This window comes from Lycium ferocissimum, chromosome 2 (assembly GCF_029784015.1).
Source record: "Lycium ferocissimum isolate CSIRO_LF1 chromosome 2, AGI_CSIRO_Lferr_CH_V1, whole genome shotgun sequence".
NCBI lineage: Eukaryota > Viridiplantae > Streptophyta > Magnoliopsida > Solanales > Solanaceae > Lycium > Lycium ferocissimum.
The window spans coordinates 43,503,278-43,524,888 of record NC_081343.1 but is presented as its reverse complement, the minus strand read 5'-3'; the positions used below and the strand labels follow the sequence as shown (position 1 = coordinate 43,524,888).

The following is a 21,611-nucleotide window of genomic DNA, read 5'->3' as shown; positions in this document are numbered from 1 at the left end:
TTATCATGTTGTACAATATAATACATTTAGTTTTTATATCATGTAGCACTTCTTCTCTCCAAAATTAAGATGTAAAATTAATATAATAAAGATATTACATAAACATACTTTGGTATATATAATATGATAAATTAAAAGGGTTAAATAATAAAAAATAATAGGAAATAGTGATGGAGTGGATAAATAGTGTCACTCCAAATTTGAAGTGATACTGTTCACCCTCCAAAATGGAGGCAAATTTGTAGCTCGGTTGGAGTAAAATTTCTCCATTTTTGACTTCGAAATGAAATTTGGAGTTAAAAATAGAGGTGTGTTGGAGATGGCCTAAGACGACTCCACGTTAGTCCTAGGGAGCTAACACAAATTGTTGATATTTTCAAGAAAGACACATGCACAATTATTGGCCCCTTTTTAACCCTTGACAGGACCATATGGCATAAAACAAAATATTGAATTTAGCGGAACACAAACTTCCTTGTTTAAACAGTAAGACTGACTTATTGGCAACGACTGACTTATTGGCAACCTTATCGATAAGAATAATTGAAGATATGGGAGTCCATCCATAAAGTGAATGATCCTATAGACAGTAGTTCAACGGACATCCAGAATGAGCTACAGAGCTTGTAATTACTAGCGTTCTGTAACAGTACAATAAGTCCTGAAAGGAATATAACAGTAATGGACTCTGTAGGTGAAGTGGGAGATGAGATTCAACCAAGAAGTTACTGGAGATGGAGCAAGCAAGATTTCTTCCCAGAAGATTCTTTCCAGAATTGGAGCGCATACCAAGCAGCACTGTCACAAACATTTACCAGATTCAAGGACCGAGCTGCAAGCCGTTCCGAGGATGCTGATGAGATTGTGGAGCTAAAGAAACAAAGTGAGAATGAAATGAAACGTTGCCTTAGTTGGTGGGATCTCACCTGGTTTGGTTTTGGCTCTGTTATTGGAGCAGGCATCTTCGTACTCACTGGCCAAGAAGCTCATGAGCATGCCGGACCAGCGATAGTTTTATCGTATCTAGCTTCTGGCATTTCAGCAATGCTCTCTGTATTCTGCTACACAGAATTTGCAGTAGAAATTCCTGTAGCAGGAGGGTCATTTGCCTACATCAGAGTAGAACTGGGAGACTTTGCAGCCTTTATCACAGCAGGAAACATAATTCTTGGATCCATCGCTGGTAGTGCGGCAGTAGCAAGAGCTTGGACTTCTTACTTTACAACTCTCCTGAATCGTCATCCAAACTCTTTGCGTATACATACAAATCTCACAGACGGGTTCAACTTACTAGATCCAATAGCTGTTGCAGTTCTAGTATTTACATCAATAATTGCAATAAGCAGCACTAGGAGAACTTCATATTTCAACTGGATAGCATCAGCAGTAAATATGGTGGTGATTTTATTTGTCATAGTTGCTGGATTTGCTCATGCCAATACCTCCAATTTGACACCCTTTGTGCCACATGGTGCCAAAGGTATCTTTGTTGCAGCAGCAATAGTGTATTTTGCATATGGGGGTTTTGACAACATTGCAACCATGGCAGAGGAAACAAAAAATCCATCTAAAGATATACCACTAGGATTGCTAGGGTCAATGTCAATTATCACGGTAATATATTGCTTGATGGCACTTTCACTGAGTATGATGCAGAAGTATACGGATATAGACCCTAACGCTGCCTATTCTGTTGCATTTCAAGGCGTGGGGATGAAATGGGCAAAATACCTGGTCGCCCTTGGAGCTCTGAAGGGGATGACCACTGTCCTTTTGGCAGGAGCACTTGGGCAGGCACGATATGCCACTCATATTGCACGAGTTCACATGATTCCACCATGGTTTGCACTTGTTCACCCAAAGACAGGAACTCCCATAAATGCAACTATCCTGATCAGGCTTGCAAGTGCCTGTATAGCGTTCTTTTCAAGTTTGGATGTCTTGGCAAGTTTGTTATCTGTAAGCAGCCTTCTCATAGCCACGATGGTGGCCGTTGCTCTGCTTATGAGGAGGTACTATGTTAGAGGTATCACTCCCCGGACAAATCTTTTGAAGCTAACCTTCTTTGTACTGGTCATAATTGTATCCTCCGTGGGGACTTCTGCTTACTGGGGACTGAAGCCTAATGGTTGGCTTGGATACATAGTAACTGTTCCCCTTTGGTTCCTGGCAACTTTGGCAATTTCGGTTCTTTTGCCACAGGAAAGAACACCAGAAGTCTGGGGAGTCCCACTGGTCCCATGGTTCCCATCCCTCTCAATTGCAATAAACTTGTTTCTCATGGGATCATTCGAAGCTTGGGCATTTATAAGGTTTGGAATATGTACGGTTGTAATGCTGATGTATTATTTTCTTTTTGGCCTCCATGCAACTTATGACATGGCTCATCAATCAAAGATGCCAATGTCTTCAAAGATCTCAGAAGAAGACATGGAAAAAGCTAGGGCATAAGTTTTTTTACACCTATGATTAAATCTGGGACTTGAGTTCCATCGCACTTATTCCTGCAATCAAAATATTTATGTTAGATGCAGTCATAACTGAAGAAATAGCACCAGACACAATCCTATTATTATGAATAATGAAAACTGTCAACCACAGCTCATGTTAGTGAAATACATTCTCAAGAATCTCAACTACAGTCAAGACCATAAATAGAGAAAAAAAGGAAAGATGCTACAAGAGGAAAAGCATGTAAAGTAAGGAGAAAAACATCAGCACATAGGAAACACATTCTAAATCAAGAGTAAAGGTAGGTTTAAAACTCACTTAAACGAACCATAGTTGTTTGTATCGTTTTCATAATTTCTTGAACTTTTCTAAAAGCCGAGCAATGTTTCTTAGAAAACATCGATACCACTCCAGCGAACATATCTGACAATATATGCCCCCCCAAAAGTTACAACTTCTGCACAATGATCATTCATAAAATTGCCATGTTAGATCCATAATCCCAATGAAACCATGTAGACTCTGCTTCATATCCAGTCAAAATGGAGTATATTTGATCATAAATGAACCAAGAAAATGTTAACAAGCATAAGAATTCAAAAGCTCAGAAACATCTGAATTGTGAAAACTTTCAAAAATATTACCAGATTAAACAGTATTCTCGTTGTCATCTTCTACTGCTTTTGCACGTCATGAATGCATCACGTGATGGACCCCTGTGGAGTTCTCACTGCCATTTTCTACTTATTTGCAAGCTTCCCATAGCAACCACCACGCTCACAATATTTCTTTCACCCACCATTGTGATCCCAAGTTAGTTTAGCGAAAAATAATAATTCTAGCAGCCCTACCAAAAGAAAATTACGTTAACATATGCAAGATGCACCATCAGATACATTAAAGAACGACGAATATTCGCATGTGCATTCACCTAATAGACTGCATATAGGAAGAGAAATTTACTCCACATGAGTGTAGAAAGCACTTTTAGTTGTGAAGTGAAATAACTGAGAGAGCAAGGTCAGAGGAAAACGCGCAGAAGAGAGCTTTGCAGCCTGGTAGTACTGCGTTATGGATTCAACAAAATCAATACCAAGTAGCTTCAGCTCAGTGGTACTGTGGTAGTCACTCTGTAACAACTATCGTTTATTTTGTGATTTCTATCCAGTTGTTTTTTTTCCGTAAGATAAATATTTAATATATAGGGATGAGGCCCCAATATACAAAATGTAGATTATCTAATTGCTTTTTTGTAGCACCATTTTTAGAGGAACTTTGAGCAGTTAGAAATTAATGAAAAGCTGATTTTTAGTTTTAACATTGAAACTGTTAGTCTCTCTTGCACTTCAAAATAAGAACTTGTCACCGATTAGCCCCAATATCTACTTAAAAGAAATGCTTTCAGAGAAAGCCCACACACATTTGTTATTGGTAGAAAGCACACACTCTCTCATATCCATTTTTTTCATATCAAGTAGCGTACTTCTGCTACATTATCAGTTAATTACAATTATTTACAGCTTATTTTAAGTGCAAAATATTTTTTTCCTGAGAAACAAAAAATACATCAACATTTGATGCAAACATCTTTCAAGAAAGCTCCAAAGATTTGCCATCAGCATTTACACTGGACAAGTGGACATTGATAACTCCTGTTTTTCACACTCTCTCTTACCAGAGGGAATATTAGATAAAGAAAAAATAAGCAAACAAAAATATGAAACTTATTTTCATAAGACATAAACAGCAACTTTGTTAGCATTTTAGAACTCTCATAAAACATTGTAGTACACATCTTGATACAAATTGAAACAAAGAGGAAGCAAAAGGTAAATAAGAAATGTAAACAACTACTAAAACAATAACCTAAATGAACTCTTTTTAGACTCACCAAAACCATTTCTAAATGATCTTGCATGACTAGGGTATTGCAGTATCATCAATATTCAAACCTGATATGTAACAAACTTGTTAGAACTTTTAGATTTCAAACCTAACATATGGTAAGAAAGTGAAGAAAAACATATTCAATGACGTGGACGCTTTCTTTTTAATATCCTTCTGATGAAGTAAAAAGTTTCACTGATGGCAACAAGAACCGTACAAAATGTAAGATTACAAAATATAGGTGTTTAGCTAAATTAGATAATAGGCTATGCTAAGTCCAGCGAACTGACAAAATTCAAAACTTGTAAGGGGAATCTACAAGTGATATGGCTTGCTTTTTATTATCCTAATCCTAATGACTGAACAACGCTAGATTATCCTAATTGAAAGGTTTCTGTATCCATTTAAGAGCTTTTTAGAAATAATTGATAAAATGTCATTTTCTGTTACATACATGTGCAACAGATACACACACAAACTAACAGAAAAACGTAATGTTTAAACTATGGAAGCAAGTGTCTGTTTGGAAATAAACAGTCGTCCAATCATTGTGTAATTGCTTGATGCACATCTCAAGCAGAATGACCCATATTCTGAGATGTACAGAATGAATCCTCAGAAAGAATCTCACTGTCCTCTTTTGTCTCCAACGAGCAATGTGCCCATCGGAAACAATGTTTCAGGATATTGCATTTTTGCAACCAAAATAAAAACTAACCTCTAATATCAGATGAAAAGGTCACTCCAACACTTGTTAATAGCTCCTTGAACCTTCTTCGGTTTGCAGAGTTCTCGAATAATCATTTCCCAAGTAGAGGACTTGGGATAAAGAAATTTTTGAAGCATCACTTCTATAATTCTTGAAGCTCCTAAAATTCTCTGCCGCCTGTACAGTTGCCACACCAACTTATCCAGAAAGTCTTCCGCATCTTGGGATGGATTTGCTTTTTCATTTAAAGTTTTCAAGAAAATATTACATGTAATAGAGTCAGGATCACAACCTCGATCCAACATGGTATTCAAAAGATCAATTGCTAGAGAAACTCTGTCCACCTTGCATAAAGCACTAAGAACTATGTTAAATGCTATTACGTCAGGCTGAGAACCAGATCCTCTATATAGCATCTCATTGAAGAGTTTCAATCCCTGGTCTACAGAACCAGCATTACAAAGGCCGTGAATCACTGAACTATAAGCCACGGCATCAGGGACGAACCCTTTGCCTAACATGTGCTTCCACCCCATCATAGCCTCTTTGAGCTTCCCATCTTGACACAGTCCATGGATGAGTACACTGTAGCAGATTTCATTGCATGTGATACCACTAGTTGCCATTTCTTTCCATAAAAATACAGCCTTGTTGCTATCGCCGGCTTTAAAATAACCTTTCATCATAGAGCAGTAAGTGTAAGCATTGGGATTGCAACCCATTTTAATCATCTCAGAAAGGATCTCCTTAGCTTCGTCAGGTCTGCCTTCTCGACACAAGCCATCTATTAAAGCAGAATAAGCAACTGTATTTGGTTTCACTCCCTTTTCAATCATTTCCCTCCATATTTTTAATGCCTCTTCAGGTTTTCCCTCCTTGAACAACCCACTTAGTAGTGCTGAGTAGACATATTCATTTGCAATTCGCCCTTTCTCCTGCATTGCCAACAAAATCTGCACACCATCAGTTGCTCTTCCTTGCTTAACGAACCCGTTGATAATCGTTCCATATGTTACATCAGTTGGCACATACTTATTCGACACCATTCTATCCAATAAACTAACAGCTTTCTCCAACTTACCTTTCAGACACAAACCATGTATAAGTGTGTTATAAGTCACTTCATTCGGAACACAACCTTTAAGAAACATGTTATCCACAAGCTTTGCAGCTCGAGCCAAGTCACCTTTCCGACAAAGTCCATGAATCAACACATTAAATGTTAACGGAATAGGAAAACATCCCTCTATCTGCATTTCATCAAAAAGAATAACTGCCTCATCAATCCGGTCATCTTTGCACAACCCATCCATCAAAGTACAATACGTATAAACATCCGGTTCACATTTCCAGGTAGGCATTTCTCTAAACAGCTCGATAGCTCTATCGACCATCCGAAGCTTACAAAAGGTCTTAATAACTAAATTAAAAGAAAGCACATTCGGCTTAATATTCCTATTATTTACAACATCAGCATAAAAATCCAATGCACGACGATATAACCCTGTCTGAACTATCACATTAAGAACAGAATTAAACGACTTCACAGTCCGTTTACATTGAAACTCATCCACCATTCTTTCAAACAATTCAACAGCTTTTTCAGGCAAACAGGCTTTTCCATAAGCTCTAAATACTAAGATAAAACTCTTCTCAATAAAGACTCTTTGTTCACACTTCATTCTATCAAAAACCATCTCTAAAGACCTAAAGTCCCCAGAACTGGCATATTTCTCAATAAGAGAATAAAATGTAGAATCACCCAATTTAAAAGAACCCAACTTTGGAGCCTCTTTAAATAACTTATCTGAAATTGGTACTTCCATTTCAGTTTCACAAGAACCCAACTTGGGTTTTGGGGCAACTTTAAATGAATTATCAAAAAGGGGTTCTTCTACTTTAGTTCCACAAGTATCAAACTTGGGTATTGGGGCAACTTTGGGTAGTTCCATTTCAGTTCTACAAGAATCCAATTTGGGTTTTGGTGCAAAATTATCAGGAATGGGTAGTTCCATTTCAGTTTTTAAAGAAACCAAGTTGGGAATTGCATCATTTGTTTGAGGTTCATGTTCAGTATCAGAAGAAGGGTTAGAAAGAGCTGAGAAGAAACGGTTAATAATGGTGAAGTTAGAGAAAGACTTACTACATGGGATTATTAGCTTTGAAGTGAAGTGTTTGGTAGTGAAGCTGTAAAAGAGCATGCCTTTTATCAACTCAGATTCTCATGAAGAAGAGTGAAAAAAAAGGAACTTGTGTGTATTGATCATAATATTGGGTTAAAGTTTATAATCAAGAATCTTTGGTTTAAGGCTTAAGCAAAAATGAAGAAGGTGGTCTCTGTAGGTAGAGACACTGACGAGGAAGAAGAAAACACGAGTAGGGCAGAAAACAGCAGGGGGTGGGGTGGCAGGGGCGTGGGGGTTCGTAATTTTCTTTTTCTTCAATTTTAATTCTTATTAAGACTATGGGTAAGATTGATTTTTCATATGGTTCTAATTTTTGACCTTTTCTAGGAAAATTTAGCTAAATGTACCCTTCGTTCGTCTAGTTTACCAAACATGTCTAGAGTAACACTTTGATTGTATATATTGTGTATAAGTATGTATATTATAAATATAGATATGTATATTTTATATATATATAAGTATGTATATGTTGTGTATAAATATGTATAGTATATGTGTATTTAGTATAATTTATACACAACTTATACACTATGTACATATTTGATAAACTAGATGGTCGCATGATATTTGATTGTAATTTTCTCTAATTAAAAATAAAAATTGAAGAAAAGAAAATTAAGATTGAGTGTTTACAAAAGATGTTTGTTTTATCGAGTGTTTGGATCAAATTTTGGAATAATAATTTTGGATATCTACTGAGAGAATTTTTCATTTTTTGTTTTGTTTAATTTTCAAAAATAAACAACAGAAGATGTTTGTTTTTCTAGAAGAAGAAAAAAATTGTTTTTACGAAAGGCATTCAAAGAGCTATAGATGAATCTTTTGAGTTTCATCCAATTTTTTGAGCCTTTAAACATTCTTCTTTCTTTCGAACTACAAGTTTTTGTTTAAATTTGTGGAAAATTAATAAAAAAATGTTTACAAAATTAAATTGCTAATTATTTGTTGAGGAAACATGTATGACATCACATGTAATATTTTTTTTGAATCTTTGGAATACAGTAGAAAAACGTTGTATAGAGGAGTAAAGTGAGTCTATATATTAACCTTTTACGAGCATACATGATTGAATAGTTTTTCTTTTACAAGTTTGAGTATCATTTTTAAAATGAACTGATTAAGAATTTGAACATTTAATTGAAATAAAAGTGAGCATTCCATAAGTCTTACTAAAATTTAAGAAATAATGATAATCCCCTTCCTAATGTGTTTAATTACCTATTTTCCTCTTCGAGTTTTGGAAATTGAAGATGGCTTACTTACTAAATTGTTGATTATTATGTGTGTTGTCTTTTTGCCAGCTATCCAGAAACTAGTGTCACCTTATTTTTTCGATTGTATTTTTACATTTACAAATACGAAAGATTCTTATATATAAGTATGGTAGCATGATTGATTGACTGTTTTATCACAAAAAGTAGGTATTAGTTGTTAGAATTGTATGCAATATATTTATTGGATTGGTGTAAATATTAGATAAAAGTAAGGCTTTTTCTCGTCAAACTGCCATTTTTTTTTTTTTGTTCAGAAGTTAATGCTTCAAGCAACCACTGTTTTTAGGGATTTAATCTTTTCAGCCATGCTAATGTTGAATGAAATGACAAATATTTTCATTCATCATGTTACTTTCTTGGCCAAGGCCTATGCAATAATATGTGATGTAAACCTTATGGTAGTATCAGCTTGTCAAAACTGTCTTTTGAAATGTGCCCCAACAAAACTGAAAAAATAGCTTCAAAAACTCCAAATTTGGTTTTCTTCCAAAGTGCCTTTGGTTAAATCATATATATAAATTGAAGATGAAAGTTATTATTTATCTTTTTTCTAATTTTTTTGACATTTTAAATTAGGAAATTCAATTATTTTAGTTAGTTAACTAAAAGGATACGGTTTGCCGCGCTTCATTTATCCGTATGCCTCCTTTCTTCCTCCCATTCTCCTCCCTTTCGTTAAGTCAAGCTTTAGAATTTTTTACTGAGAGATCCGTTTGATTCGATCTTGTTGATTAAAAAGTGCCATTTTCCGTCGTTTCAAACAAAACCCGCATTTTTTCTTTGTTAAGGATCTTTACAAATTATATTACTTTCATTGTTAAGCATTCTCTTAGAAAATACTTCACCCAATACATAGTGCCAAAGCACATCAACTTCCACCAAAACATAATTTAATCAATAGGGGATAAGAATTTCACCCATTTTCCATTCTGTTTCAAACCAAAACTTTAAAATTTTCATCTCCAATAGCAACAAAGGTAGAGAAAAATTGGAGGAGAAGAAGTTTATTCAGAAAAATCCAAAGGTACAAAGCTTCATGTAAATTGGTGCTTTATTTCATGTATTTCTGTATTAAAGTTCTGCCTTTTTTATATTCCTGAATGTGTGTGTATATGCCACTGTTGTGAGGAACTTCATTTACGGAGTGCCTTTTGTTGTGTCCTTTTTGTTCTCTTTGGTTTATTGTTATTTAATGTTTGACAAATCAAGTGTTGGGTCTCATTATACTCTCTACGACTCTTGCTTTTCATCTTTCCAATTGAAATTGCCAACTTGGATTCGACACTCATGTCTCTGCAAATCCATGTTGCCATTGCTTTCATATTGTCCCAGCTTTTACTATCCGCATTTGTTGTGTCCTCCTGAGGTATGTTTATATTAAGTGCATTTATGAGAGAGGTCTGTTTAAACAACAATGTGGAACAAACCGCTGATAACAAGTTGTTTACTGCGTTTAGCTTACTAATTAGAATTACTAATAAATGTTGAACAAAAGAGCAAGTATTTCTGCAACTAATATATCTTAAACTGTTTTATCGCATATCATACTATGGATTGATTTAACTTATTTACATTGGATAGTGTAATTAGTTTTTTATAATACTTTAATCTGCTTCTTCAAGTAGTTGAACCCTACATATCTTTGAAAGATTAAATTTAAGTGAATTGAATGCACCGTGCAAGCGCGCATCCTATACCTTCTTTTGAGTTTTAGCCTGTAACCTTGACAAACCAGTTTAGTGTCAATGCCTCTTTGCTCTTTTTGACAAAAGCAATTGAAAATAGAAGTACTAATTTTTAGATATATATTCGCCAACTTCATGCCCTGATATAGTAGAATTGATGTGTTTTTCTCCTACGGTTGTATTTAATTTATTCATGAGTACAACTGCAAGTACCAACTTATGTAAATAAAATTGGTTCTTTCATATACCGTTTTTACAATATTTCTCGAATATGCTTATCTTCCTATTCTAGATAGCTAAGCTTTGATTTTAGCCACATTTTCCACTATGTGATCTTAGATACATCAAATATAGTTCGCACAAGCCGCTTGAAATACGAGAAATCGAATAGTTCAACCTTCTAAAATCTGGTGAGTTCTTACATTTGTTTTCAATAGATCAAGAATCTTTCAAGAAAGTTGCATATCGGATCAGCAAGCTACTTCTTAGTCATGATAGAAAGGTTTATATGTGTTCGAGAAATTACTTTTTTGCAGGATTAACAAGCTACAAACCAGTGATGATGGAAAGATTTATGTGTGTTCAAAAACTAACTTTTATTCCTTTGAAAGCAATGGTTCTGTCGCATGGACGTTGTCTCTCAATTATAAATGCAGCCCAAGTATAGCTCCGGTCTTCGGGGAAACTTCCATACTATTCTCATTCGTAAGATACGTCTTTTTATATCCTCATCCTCATTTTTTCCTGGTGTATGTGCATATGCTTTGTAATTATTTCTTCCTACAATTTTTTGGAAATTCCTTTGCTTTCCAGCAGAAAAACCAAACCCAAAAATGCAAACAAACAAACACCACTTCAAAAGTCCAAGCCTTTTAAAACTCTTTCGACTCCCTTATTTCTCTTCCTCTCTCCCTATTCGTCCTTCGTTCTAAGAGATGCGTCCAATGGATGGCAACTTTTCCTTTTATTTTTTCTCAATCGATTTACTCTATCTTCATCTTGATTGGTTTCGGATGCATACATCTACCCTGTACGCAAATGTTCAGACTGTTGGAGGGAGCTAATGAGATTCACTTGTATAGGCATTTGGAAATTTTTCTTATTTACTTCCTTCTTGACACATGAGTTATAAACTGTTTTCAAATTCAAAAGCCATTCTTACTAACACTAATGGGAGAGCTCAAGACGTGGTTTGGCATCGAATTAGCACTTCTTTCCCATGTCCATCTTTTATTATACTATTCGACCTCTGCAATGAATTTTTTTGTCTATATTATATCGCTTATACGCTAAGTTATACGATAGCGAAGTCGCCTTTTCTTAGTACAACATATCAAACTTTAAGCGTAATCTATAGCATACTACAATTGTATACCTATAATTTATGACTTATGCATGAGTATTTTTATAATCGTAATGGATATCCGTGCTTTGGCTCCACTCTTTGATTTTAATGTATTCATAAGTTCAGTAAAATATTATTTAACAATGTGTGAAGTTTCAACTTTTATTTTGCGGATGCGGATTGCACAATGAATTGTTAGTGATGATTATTTGGTTTTGTCCTTTTCGCTTTTATCTGTCCCTTCATTTGGTTTTTCACATCTTTGGAGAAAGCAAACTTTTCTTTTTCATTTCTTTTGAAGTCCTTTGCTAAGCTTCCAAGGCAAATTTGATCTCTTCTATGAAGCTGATTTTGATCCCTCCGGAATCCTTTTTCCAAAAATTTCACACAAACAATGTTCGTAGTCATCGGTGTCTTTAGTACGTACTTACTTTATAAGTTATAGCATTATAAAGAATTTAGTACTTGCTACTTTCTTACTTTCTATAGTATTTTAGAGAATTCAGTACTAGCTATAAAATCATGTGCACTAAAAGTTAGCTTGCCGAACATAATCTTCGGCCCAAAGGAAAAATATTGAACTTTCCGAAAAACACCTTTTGGATATGATGCCAACCTTATGAAAGATGTCTCAAATGTGAGGGATTGAGATTTAAATTTGAAGTTTGAAGGATTTTTATTTAGATCTCTCCGTCTCTTTGATTGAGTGTAAAAGGTGGCAGTAATTAAGTTTTCTCAGCGAATTTTATGGTGCATCACTTTTTCTAATTTGTAAAATAGCTATATTGTTTGGGATGGGACGGAATATATGATGCCACAAATACCACAAGGAAAAGTAGGAATATGCTTTATAAAACGGCTAAAGGAAAATACCAAGAGATTTTAGTAAATTATTCGTATATATTGGTATCTTGATAGGATTTTATATTGTCTTATGTTGTATTTTTCACAATCAATGAAAGTCTTAACTTATATCTGATGTTGGAAGGTGGAACGTAGGGATAATATCTCAGTCCTCCTCATTGCTGTGAAGTCAATGTTCCCATTATTGATTCATTTGAGAGGAAGTCATTGCCTTCTTTTCCGTTGTCAGCAAGATTTAGTATTATGAAGTCTCTCTCACTTGGTGCAACTTCTACCTGTGAATATCAAAGTTTTCAAGCTTCTTTCTATTGAGAAAGAAGTAGAGTTAATGGACATCTATTACGTAGATACACCAATGTAGGATGGAGATCAAGTTATCTAATAAGTAGGTAATTTGTTTTTTGTTTGTAGAAGCTCTTTTTTACGTGCAATATAGATGAAACTACATTTATAATTCTCATATTTACATGAAATTTGAGTTGCACAATAAATACTTATAGTTTAGCGACCAAACACGACCATGGTATATGAATTGAGTATTCGGTAGTATATATTGAAGCATGAACGAAAAGGAACGTTATCTATAGCTAATTTCAAGCCTAGAACAAATGGGTCAGATCAGTTTATCAACTACTCAAATTTTCATCTAAATGGAGAGTATTGAGCTTTCGGGAATGTAATCAAAAGAATTCTTCGTCAAATATATGATAGTTGGTGATTGTGATCGCTCGATATTTGATGAGTTTAATAAATTTAAACATATTTCTTATGGCCGCGCAAAGGCGCGGGCATATTGACTAGTCTTCCAAACTAAAAGTACCTGCAAACATCAACCAATCTTCTTTCATACTAAAAACACTTATTGTATATGTTTAATATTGGACTAAGATTAGCCTAAATGAAACGACATGGACAGTGAAGATTCATATACCGATCTCAACTTGCTGGAATTGGGACGTAGCTGGTGGTATTCACATTTACATGGCTTTATACCTTGCTTGATGCAATTCACAACCAGGAAAGGACAAATTCAAGCTAACCTTTTATTTAGATAAAATATATAGCAGTGGCCTGGAAGATCTCTTTTCTTTACATTAGTATTCTTAATCTTTTCCAATCACCTTATTCAAATGCACACCTTCCATTGTGGTGATAGAACTACTAGAGTTCAAGCTGGAGCTTCAGCACTAGAAGGAACAACCTTAAGGACATAAACAGGGTCCCCCACCTTGACTATCTTTCCTTTTCCACGGCTAAGGGCGTCGGAACAAACCATGTTCTGTCCAAAATATACCTGCAAAATTACATGAAAGCTTATACTTGTGATTTATCTAAAGAATAGGTAAATCAGTTATGGAACTTCTCACAGTATTTGATCTTACTTTCCCTTGTTGTTTCTTATTCGGACGCAAGGCATTATCAGATCGGAACTTCGAGAGAGTCTCTGTTGGCTCAGAGCCTGGTACTGCTGTTTCTTGATTTATGGTAGGTACCTTATATAAAGAAAATAATCAATATCAGATATAAAGACTTTTAACTTGATTATAAGCATTCGAATGCCAGTAAATTAGGAAGGTGAAGTACTGCAAAAATTCAAAAAATATGTTTTCGTAATCAACTTCATTCTAATAGTTAAGGCTTGAATCAAAGATACTCATCAGAACATATTAAAAGGAGAAACATGACTAGACTCTTTTTATCTTGTGCAAGCAAGTTGCTAGACTAATAGATCTCATCATCTCAATTCATGTCTATCCCTTGACCAGAAAGGAAAAATACGGGTGGAGATGTTCACGTAGTTTGGAAAATCTGAATTTCTGCCTATAAAATGGCCTCAGATATGTTAACTTTCTCTCTTCAATATCATGTTGCATGAACTTTATAAAAAAAAACAGGTGGAGAAAACCCCTACCAGTTTGCAGAGGTTATTCATTGTCGTATAGTAAGAAAGTAAGTTCATAAGGTTTTACCTTACAGCGAGAGCATAGTTTGACACCCTCAAATGTCAACTTATTGATCCGGATCTCCTTCCACAAATCCTCAGCAAATGGTTCACATCCGTCAACAAGAACACTGTGAAAGAAGGTAACGTCAAAAGATTTAACCGAGTTAATCTGAAGTGCTAACACTTTGTACAGAAAAAGGAAAGAATGTAAACAACCAATCACAAACAAATTACACAAGAGGGACAGGAGTATACTTGGGTCTAAAACGATTTACTGGAACAGGCTCCTTAAGAAGAGAATTTAATGCATTCAACGATCCCTGTAGAACATGGACCAAGAAAATCCAGTCAAAGACTCTTGTTTTATGGATTTTTTTGTTGAATTTAAATGATGATATCACTAACCTGGGATAGCACAAGGTATGGATATCCATCAGAAAACATAACATTGTATCCTTGAGCATAATTAGGATCTACAACCCTCATTTCCTTCACTACAAGAGTCAACAGGAAGCAACTTATTTTGATCGAATTGTACACATTATTCCCAACAGTTCTCTACTAAAGCAAGCAAATAACCTGATAATAGGCGATAACTAATCTATGAACAAATTTGCGAAAATATGGTCTGCTCAATTCTGAGGCTTCATAGATGTGGAAACTTAGACAAAATGATATCCGATCCATCATTATTTAACTGTGTGTAATGATAATCTTCCAACTCAGTGGTGACACTCTGAGATCAAAACTTGGGGGGGCCCAGAAGAGCCATCTAATTAGTGAAATGCAAATCTAGTTCGTAGCAAGAAGTTTGTCTGACAAACTTAAGGATTTAGCTTCTGGTAGAAAAGGACTCCATCCCAAAATTAATATTTGGTATTTCTTCAAACAATGAAAGCTGTAAAGCAACATAAAGAAATTGGGTATATGCAAGATGGTAGGTCCATGACTTGTGCAACTAGCCATTTGCTCAAATTTCATTTACAAAAAACAAAGTAAAAATAGCAAAAGTAGCAGAGGAGATAGCATGAAGCATGACTTGCTTTCTTCGCTATGTACCGAAAGCAGCTACATGCAAAGAATGAAGGAAACACCCTCCAAGAAAAAAGAGAGTGCTGAACAAGTTTTCTAGAGAAGTTAAGCATAGCTGGTGGAAGAGATATGCAGGACGAATTTCAGACGAGGATATGAAACACCAGTGATATCATATGAGTAACATTTAGATGAGGAAAATCTATATAGATCAAGGGGATGAGCTATACCTTCACTAAAGCGAACTAGCCGACTTGGTTTTCCAAGATGAGTGGAGAACCACATTGCTGCCTCAGCTCCCTCGTCCAAGGCAGAGCCAGACCACTCCCAGACCGAGACACCATCCGTCACTTGAGATGGGTTACTTAGTGGAATTTTCAGTGGAGCCATGCCAGGGGCTCTGATAACTACATGATGATTACATCCAAAAAAGTAATTTATGATATGGAAAAAATAGGCCAATATTTAAATTCTCCCCCTCTCTCAATTTCTTGTAAGCTATCAGTATGACAAGAAGCTTCTATGATTGATTAGTCATATCCGTAAACTGCGTGAATGCATCAGTAACTTCACAACTACAGCAGTAAACAAACAATAATAATAACACGATTCGAACATCAATATCCTGTATCTTATGTTTTTAACAGTCAAACAGGGAACTAAATACTGATTCTTAGCTGCATATCAACATTTTCAAGTAAAATGATCTATGTTTCAACATTTCTTAACAGTAGCGAGGAGAAAAACATGACAAGCTTTGCTGCAGCACCACATAGCTTAAAAGATATGTTGCACAAATGAGATAATACAATAGCAAAATCATAAAGTTAAACAGCAGCTTGATCTTGGACTAGGCGATTGAAAACTATGACACTACCTAGATAAGAGTCGTTATTTGGTTCCCAGCCTTCAGAAAAAGCCTCAGTTGGCAATGTCACTTCAACAAGAGCAAGCTTTGGTTCAACTCTTTGAGTAAGGGCCCTGCCTTTGGAATTCACCACTAACCACTGTCGATCCCATTGAAATCCTGTTTAAAGAAAATAGGACATCAATTGTAAAGCAATAATATGAAGGAAGGAACAAGTTTAGGAACAACAATAAAATGTTCACTAACAATTTGTTAATGAAGAATGTAATTTACTCAAAAGTAAGAAATGGACCTGAACCATATCACATAAAATTTGTCCCAAGTTACTCCATAATAGAAGGTGACCAAAAACAAACTACTAGCAAGAATAACAAATTCATCTCTATTACTTTTGATTTGGACATTTGGGAAATGAGAAAGAATGAAAAAGCCCAAATCTTGCTTTAGTTTGCTTATTGAAAGTGGGAAGAAAAGAAGGAAACTATTTTCCTTCAGAACTTCTCTCAAATAGAAAAGGGAATACTACTACTAAGACAATTATTCTCCAAAAGTATCCCCTTTTTTTCCCAGTAACAAAATACCATCTCAAATCTTGACATTTCCATATGAACCAAACAAAAAGAGAAAAATTTCTAAATTTCTAAAAGACACTCTTTACACCCCAAAAAAGAAAAATTCATTTCAAGATTTAAGAGAAAAATTGACTATACCAGTGGAAGTAATAGGTGCTTGAGAAACAGAAATTCCACGGCATGACTTGATGGGATATACAAATATTGACTTAACCTGAGCTGCTGCTGTTACTTCTGCCATCACTCTCTATCTCCTGTTTGCTTTACTGTTGTTACTAAACCTTGTTTGGGTGGCAGGTTCAAAATTTAATGTAGCTCATCATATGAATTTATAGATTGGCTAGTGTACTTGGAGTTCAATTGGGAACCTATCTGATAGGGAGAATAAATTCATGTTTGGTCAAATGGTTTTGTTTTTAGTAATCATTTACATGTATGAATTGCCCTTTTGCTTGATCTATCTGTTTGTATTAGATTCGTGGTCCTTTTGATTTTTTTAATAAAAAAGTAAGAAAATAAGTCGTTTTGTATATAAGGAAATTAAATACTTAAAACGTTTTAATTTGAACAGTTGCAATGAGATAAACGCATTTGACATAAGCAGGTTCCTTGAAAAAAGAGATCCTTTCTTACCTACCAGCTTGGTGTCTCCAGTGCTGCTACCCACATTTGGTCTTTATACTATTATTATGTTGGGTGGGAAATTTTGAATTTGAGTTCATTCTTTGCATAATTGAGACGCCAAACCGCTTGTAGAATCTTAGACACCAAAATAAACATAAAAAAGAATATCTCTGTGTTAGGAAAGAACCAATTTTTTTTAACTGTTTTTCACCCTGTATTCAGTATCCCCATTGAAGCTCGACTATTTGGGATCGAGCCGCGTAGAGTCGGGGAAGCGCTCCCTATCAAAAAAAATTTCATATTCAAGACTCGAATCCCAGATCTCTGGTTAAGGGAGCAATCCCATCCACTGCACGTCTGCAACACATCCTTTGGTGGTAAAATTTTATTAGTATTGCAAAGTGATGACTTATATTTCATTACGGTGTTCAGTTTCAATATAAGAATCTTAAATCTAAAAAATGCTACACATATATACTAAAATAACAAGGTCATCCCAAAGTTTACAAACACCTCAATCTAAGAATCTGTTAAACAATTTTCTTGAACATGTTAATTTGAATTGTTGAAAGTTAATATTTTTATCATCTTACAACCTTCAACTTTATAGCTTTATGAAATAATATTCTTTTGCACATTTTTGGAAAGAAAAGAAGAAACAAACAAACATTTTGACCACGAATAATATCTATCACCAAAAAAATCTATGAATAAAAATGATGAGGTATTTAAATACAGTGTATTATACTCGGTGCATAGACATCACATCATTTACGCAATTAAACTTAAAAGGGTTAATAATATTTTTTTATTAAATTCTAAATTTAGTTTTTGTGATATCTGACTAATAAACAAATTTAACCTTCAATTATTTGAAATGCGCTTTTTTGGATCAACTTTCTTGTGAATATTCACAATTTTTCAGAATCGTTCCGTCATTTAATTACCGCGTGTTATGTTAAGCGTTCATTGTTACTTCATATTCGAGTGTAATATACTTTTTAAAAATAGTTCAAATACAATAGATTTCCTACATAAATGTACCAAAACATACATTTTGATTAATTGAGGGTTAAATATATTGGTCATATATAACAAGAACCAAAATCAGAATTTAGAATAACCCAGGGACCAAAATTGATATTATCCCAACTTAAAACTACCTCATCTCAATTGTTCTGTTACTTCACTCAAACTGTCTTTAACTACCAACAATGTCCTCTTGGACATGTACACTGTCTACTTCCCCTCTTTCTCTACCTCTTCAACAACCTTCCCATTCATTTAACCATAAACCACCCACAAACTTACACACAAGTACACTCATTTCCAAGAAATTACAACAAGAATCCACCTCAGAAACACCCTCATCAGCTCAATGGATAGACACTCTTCGATCCCAAGTTCGCTTAAACTCCTTCAAAGAAGCAATCTTTACATATATACAGATGAATGGTGAAGGTGTTAAGCCTGATAATTTTGTTTTTCCTGCAGTTCTGAAAGCTGCTACAGGCCTTCAGGACTTGAATCTTGGAAAACAGATACATGGTTCTGTTGTTAAATTTGGTTATGACACGTCATCAGTCACCGTGGCGAATTCTCTTATCCATTTACTTGGGAGGTGTGGTCGGAGTATTGATGATGTTTATAAAGTGTTTGATAGGATTAATGAGAGAGATCAAGTTTCTTGGAATTCTTTGATAAATGCACTATGTAAATTTGAGAAATGGGAGTTAGCATTGGAGGCTTTTAGATTGATGGGGTTAGATGGATTTGAGGCTAGTTCGTTTACGTTGGTGAGTATGGCGCTTGCTTGTAGTAATTTGCCTAGGAGTGATGGGTTGAGGCTTGGGAAGCAAGTACACGCGTATAGTTTGAGAATAGATGATAGGAAGACTTATACAAACAATGCTTTGATGTCTATGTATGCGAAACTAGGAAGGGTGGATGATTCAAGATCTGTTTTTCAATTGTTTGGAGATCGAGATATTGTTTCGTGGAATACTATTATAAGTTCTTTTTCACAGAATGACCAGTTTCGAGAGGCGTTGGATAACTTTAGAGTCATGATTCAAGAAGAGATAAAGCCTGATGGAGTCACGATATCAAGTGTTGTTCCTGCTTGTTCTCATCTGGCTTTGCTGGATGTTGGGAAGCAAATTCATTGTTACGTCTTGAAGAATGAGGATTTGATTGGGAACTCGTTTGTTGATAGTGCATTAGTTGACATGTATTGCAATTGTCAACAGGTTGAAAGTGCGCGTCGAGTTTTTGACAGTGCCTTGAAAAGGAGCATTGGGATTTGGAATGCTATGCTTGCTGGCTACACACAAAACGGATTCTTTAAGGAGGCATTGAAGTTATTTACAGAGATGATGGAATTCTCTGGGCTAAGTCCAAATCCAACCACTGTCGCAAGTGCTTTACCTGCCTGTGTACATTGTGAAGCATTTTCCCTTAAAGAAGTCATCCATGGGTATGTTATTAAATTGGGTTTCGCAGATGAAAAGTATGTGCAAAATGCATTGATGGACTTGTATTCTAGGATGGGAAAGATAAATATATCAAAGTATATATTTGACAACATGGAGAATAGAGATATAGTTTCATGGAATACTATTATAACCGGTTTTGTAGTTTGTGGTTACCATGAAGATGCACTTATTATGTTACATGAGATGCAAACAGCAAAAAGAAACAATGACTCTGAGAATGATGTAGAATTTCGGTTAAAACCTAACTCAATAACCCTCATGACTGTCCTTCCTGGTTGTGCCTCGCTGGTTGCTCTAGCAAAGGGCAAAGAGATACATGCTTATGCTACTAGAAATGCATTGGCTACGGATATAGCCGTGGGAAGTGCATTGATTGATATGTATGCAAAGTGTGGCTGTTTAGATATTGCTAGGATAGTTTTTGATAGCATGATTACCAAAAATGTGATCACATGGAATGTTCTCATTATGGCTTATGGGATGCATGGGAAGGGAGAGGAAGCCTTGCAACTTTTTAAGATGATGGTGTTCGAAGGGAAAGTGAAGCCAAATAACGTCACATTTATTGCAATTTTTGCTGGATGCAGTCACTCAGGCATGGTAGATCACGGTCGGCAATTGTTCCAAAAAATGAAAAATGCTTATGGTGTTGAACCAACTGCGGATCATTACGCTTGCATTGTTGATTTGCTTGGTCGAGCAGGTCATCTAGAAGAAGCATATCAGCTTGTAAAGGAGATGCCTTCTGAGTACAACAAAATTGGCGCCTGGAGTAGTTTACTTGGTGCCTGTAGGATACATCGCAACGTAGAACTTGGTGAAATTTCGGCAAGGAATCTCTTTGAATTGGATCCACATGTAGCTAGTCACTATGTTTTACTCTCCAACATTTATTCATCTGCTGGGATTTGGGAAAAAGCAAACATGGTTCGACGTAACATGAAAAAGTTTGGAGTAAGAAAAGAACCTGGGTGCAGTTGGATTGAGTTTGGAGATGAAGTTCACAAGTTCGTAGCTGGAGATGCATCGCACCCACAAAGCGAGCAACTCTATGGCTTTCTCGAGACTTTGTCAGAAAAGATGAAAAAGGAAGGTTATGTGCCAGATACTTCCTGTGTTCTTCACAATGTTAATGAGGACGAAAAGGAAAATCTACTCTGCGGACACAGTGAAAAATTAGCTATAGCTTTTGGTATCCTAAATACCCCTCCTGGAACCACCATACGGGTTGCAAAGAACCTTAGGGTTTGCAATGATTGCCATGAGGCAACTAAATTTATCTCAAACATTGTGAAGAGAGAGATCATTGTTAGGGATGTAAGGAGATTCCATCACTTCAGAAATGGAACCTGTTCATGCGGGGATTATTGGTGATATAGTTTGTTTTGTTAGATTTATATAAGTTCTGTTTATAGATTCTTCTAATGTCTGAACATAGGTAAATACACCAACTGTAACTTACATTTGTTGACTATATTATTGAGAATAACACTTTGCAACTAAAACAGTTATCTGATGTCCTGGCATCAGATTGAAGTATAGATTGGACTCAATTTTTTTTAGAACTGTGAGATATATTGAGTTACTAATTTTATTGCCAACTTTCTTGCACCTGAAACTCATCTATTGCAAAATGGTGCTGTCTTCGGTGGTGTCTTAAAGTTTGGCACACAA

The 21,611-nt window shown here is 35.4% G+C and overlaps 4 protein-coding genes across 8 annotated transcripts; 2 read left to right on the top strand and 2 right to left on the bottom strand.

Moving 5' to 3' along the window:
* Window positions 1-489: 489 nt before the first annotated feature.
* LOC132038643 (cationic amino acid transporter 5) lies at window positions 490-2,527 on the top strand. Its single transcript, XM_059429328.1, has one exon. The coding sequence runs from the start codon at window positions 682-684 to the stop codon at window positions 2,449-2,451; it is 1,770 nt and encodes a 589-aa protein (XP_059285311.1). The 5' UTR covers window positions 490-681; the 3' UTR covers window positions 2,452-2,527.
* Window positions 2,365-7,440, bottom strand: LOC132038625 (pentatricopeptide repeat-containing protein At4g20090). 5 transcript variants are annotated; one of them, XR_009410182.1, is made up of 5 exons: window positions 5,057-7,440; window positions 4,343-4,403; window positions 3,096-3,298; window positions 2,770-2,908; window positions 2,365-2,504 (listed from the first exon to the last, which is right to left on the bottom strand). XR_009410182.1 is itself a non-coding variant. In XM_059429314.1 (2 exons), the coding sequence occupies exon 1, from the start codon at window positions 7,246-7,248 to the stop codon at window positions 5,065-5,067; it is 2,184 nt and encodes a 727-aa protein (XP_059285297.1). In that variant the 5' UTR covers window positions 7,249-7,440; the 3' UTR covers window positions 3,634-4,403; window positions 5,057-5,064. The 5 variants fall into 5 exon arrangements, 1 of the variants encoding a protein (XP_059285297.1); XR_009410180.1 differs by having other exon boundaries at window positions 4,343-7,440; XR_009410175.1 differs by lacking the exon at window positions 4,343-4,403.
* A 5,870-nt stretch (window positions 7,441-13,310) lies between these two features.
* LOC132038618 (uncharacterized) lies at window positions 13,311-17,185 on the bottom strand. The gene is made up of 8 exons (XM_059429298.1): window positions 16,957-17,185; window positions 16,256-16,405; window positions 15,609-15,785; window positions 14,752-14,840; window positions 14,602-14,666; window positions 14,372-14,474; window positions 13,784-13,894; window positions 13,311-13,695 (listed from the first exon to the last, which is right to left on the bottom strand). The coding sequence occupies exons 1-8, from the start codon at window positions 17,057-17,059 to the stop codon at window positions 13,570-13,572; spliced, it is 924 nt and encodes a 307-aa protein (XP_059285281.1). The 5' UTR covers window positions 17,060-17,185; the 3' UTR covers window positions 13,311-13,569.
* Window positions 17,186-18,627: 1,442 nt separating this feature from the next.
* Window positions 18,628-21,442, top strand: LOC132038613 (pentatricopeptide repeat-containing protein At3g57430, chloroplastic). Its single transcript, XM_059429282.1, has one exon. The coding sequence runs from the start codon at window positions 18,657-18,659 to the stop codon at window positions 21,309-21,311; it is 2,655 nt and encodes an 884-aa protein (XP_059285265.1). The 5' UTR covers window positions 18,628-18,656; the 3' UTR covers window positions 21,312-21,442.
* The last annotated feature ends 169 nt before the right edge of the window (window positions 21,443-21,611 follow it).

Coding starts and splice junctions, on each gene's coding strand:
- LOC132038625 (XM_059429314.1), bottom strand. CDS start 7,248: ATGCTCTTTTACAGCTTCACTACCAAACACTTCACTTCAAAGCTAATA.
- LOC132038643 (XM_059429328.1), top strand. CDS start 682: ATGGACTCTGTAGGTGAAGTGGGAGATGAGATTCAACCAAGAAGTTAC.
- LOC132038613 (XM_059429282.1), top strand. CDS start 18,657: ATGTCCTCTTGGACATGTACACTGTCTACTTCCCCTCTTTCTCTACCT.
- LOC132038618 (XM_059429298.1), bottom strand. CDS start 17,059: ATGGCAGAAGTAACAGCAGCAGCTCAGGTTAAGTCAATATTTGTATAT. Junction 15,786..16,255: donor AAATAACGACTCTTATCTAG/GTAGTGTCATAG, acceptor ATCATCATGTAG/TTATCAGAGCCCCTGGCATG. Junction 14,475..14,601: donor GTAAATCGTTTTAGACCCAA/GTATACTCCTGT, acceptor CTTCTTTCACAG/TGTTCTTGTTGACGGATGTG.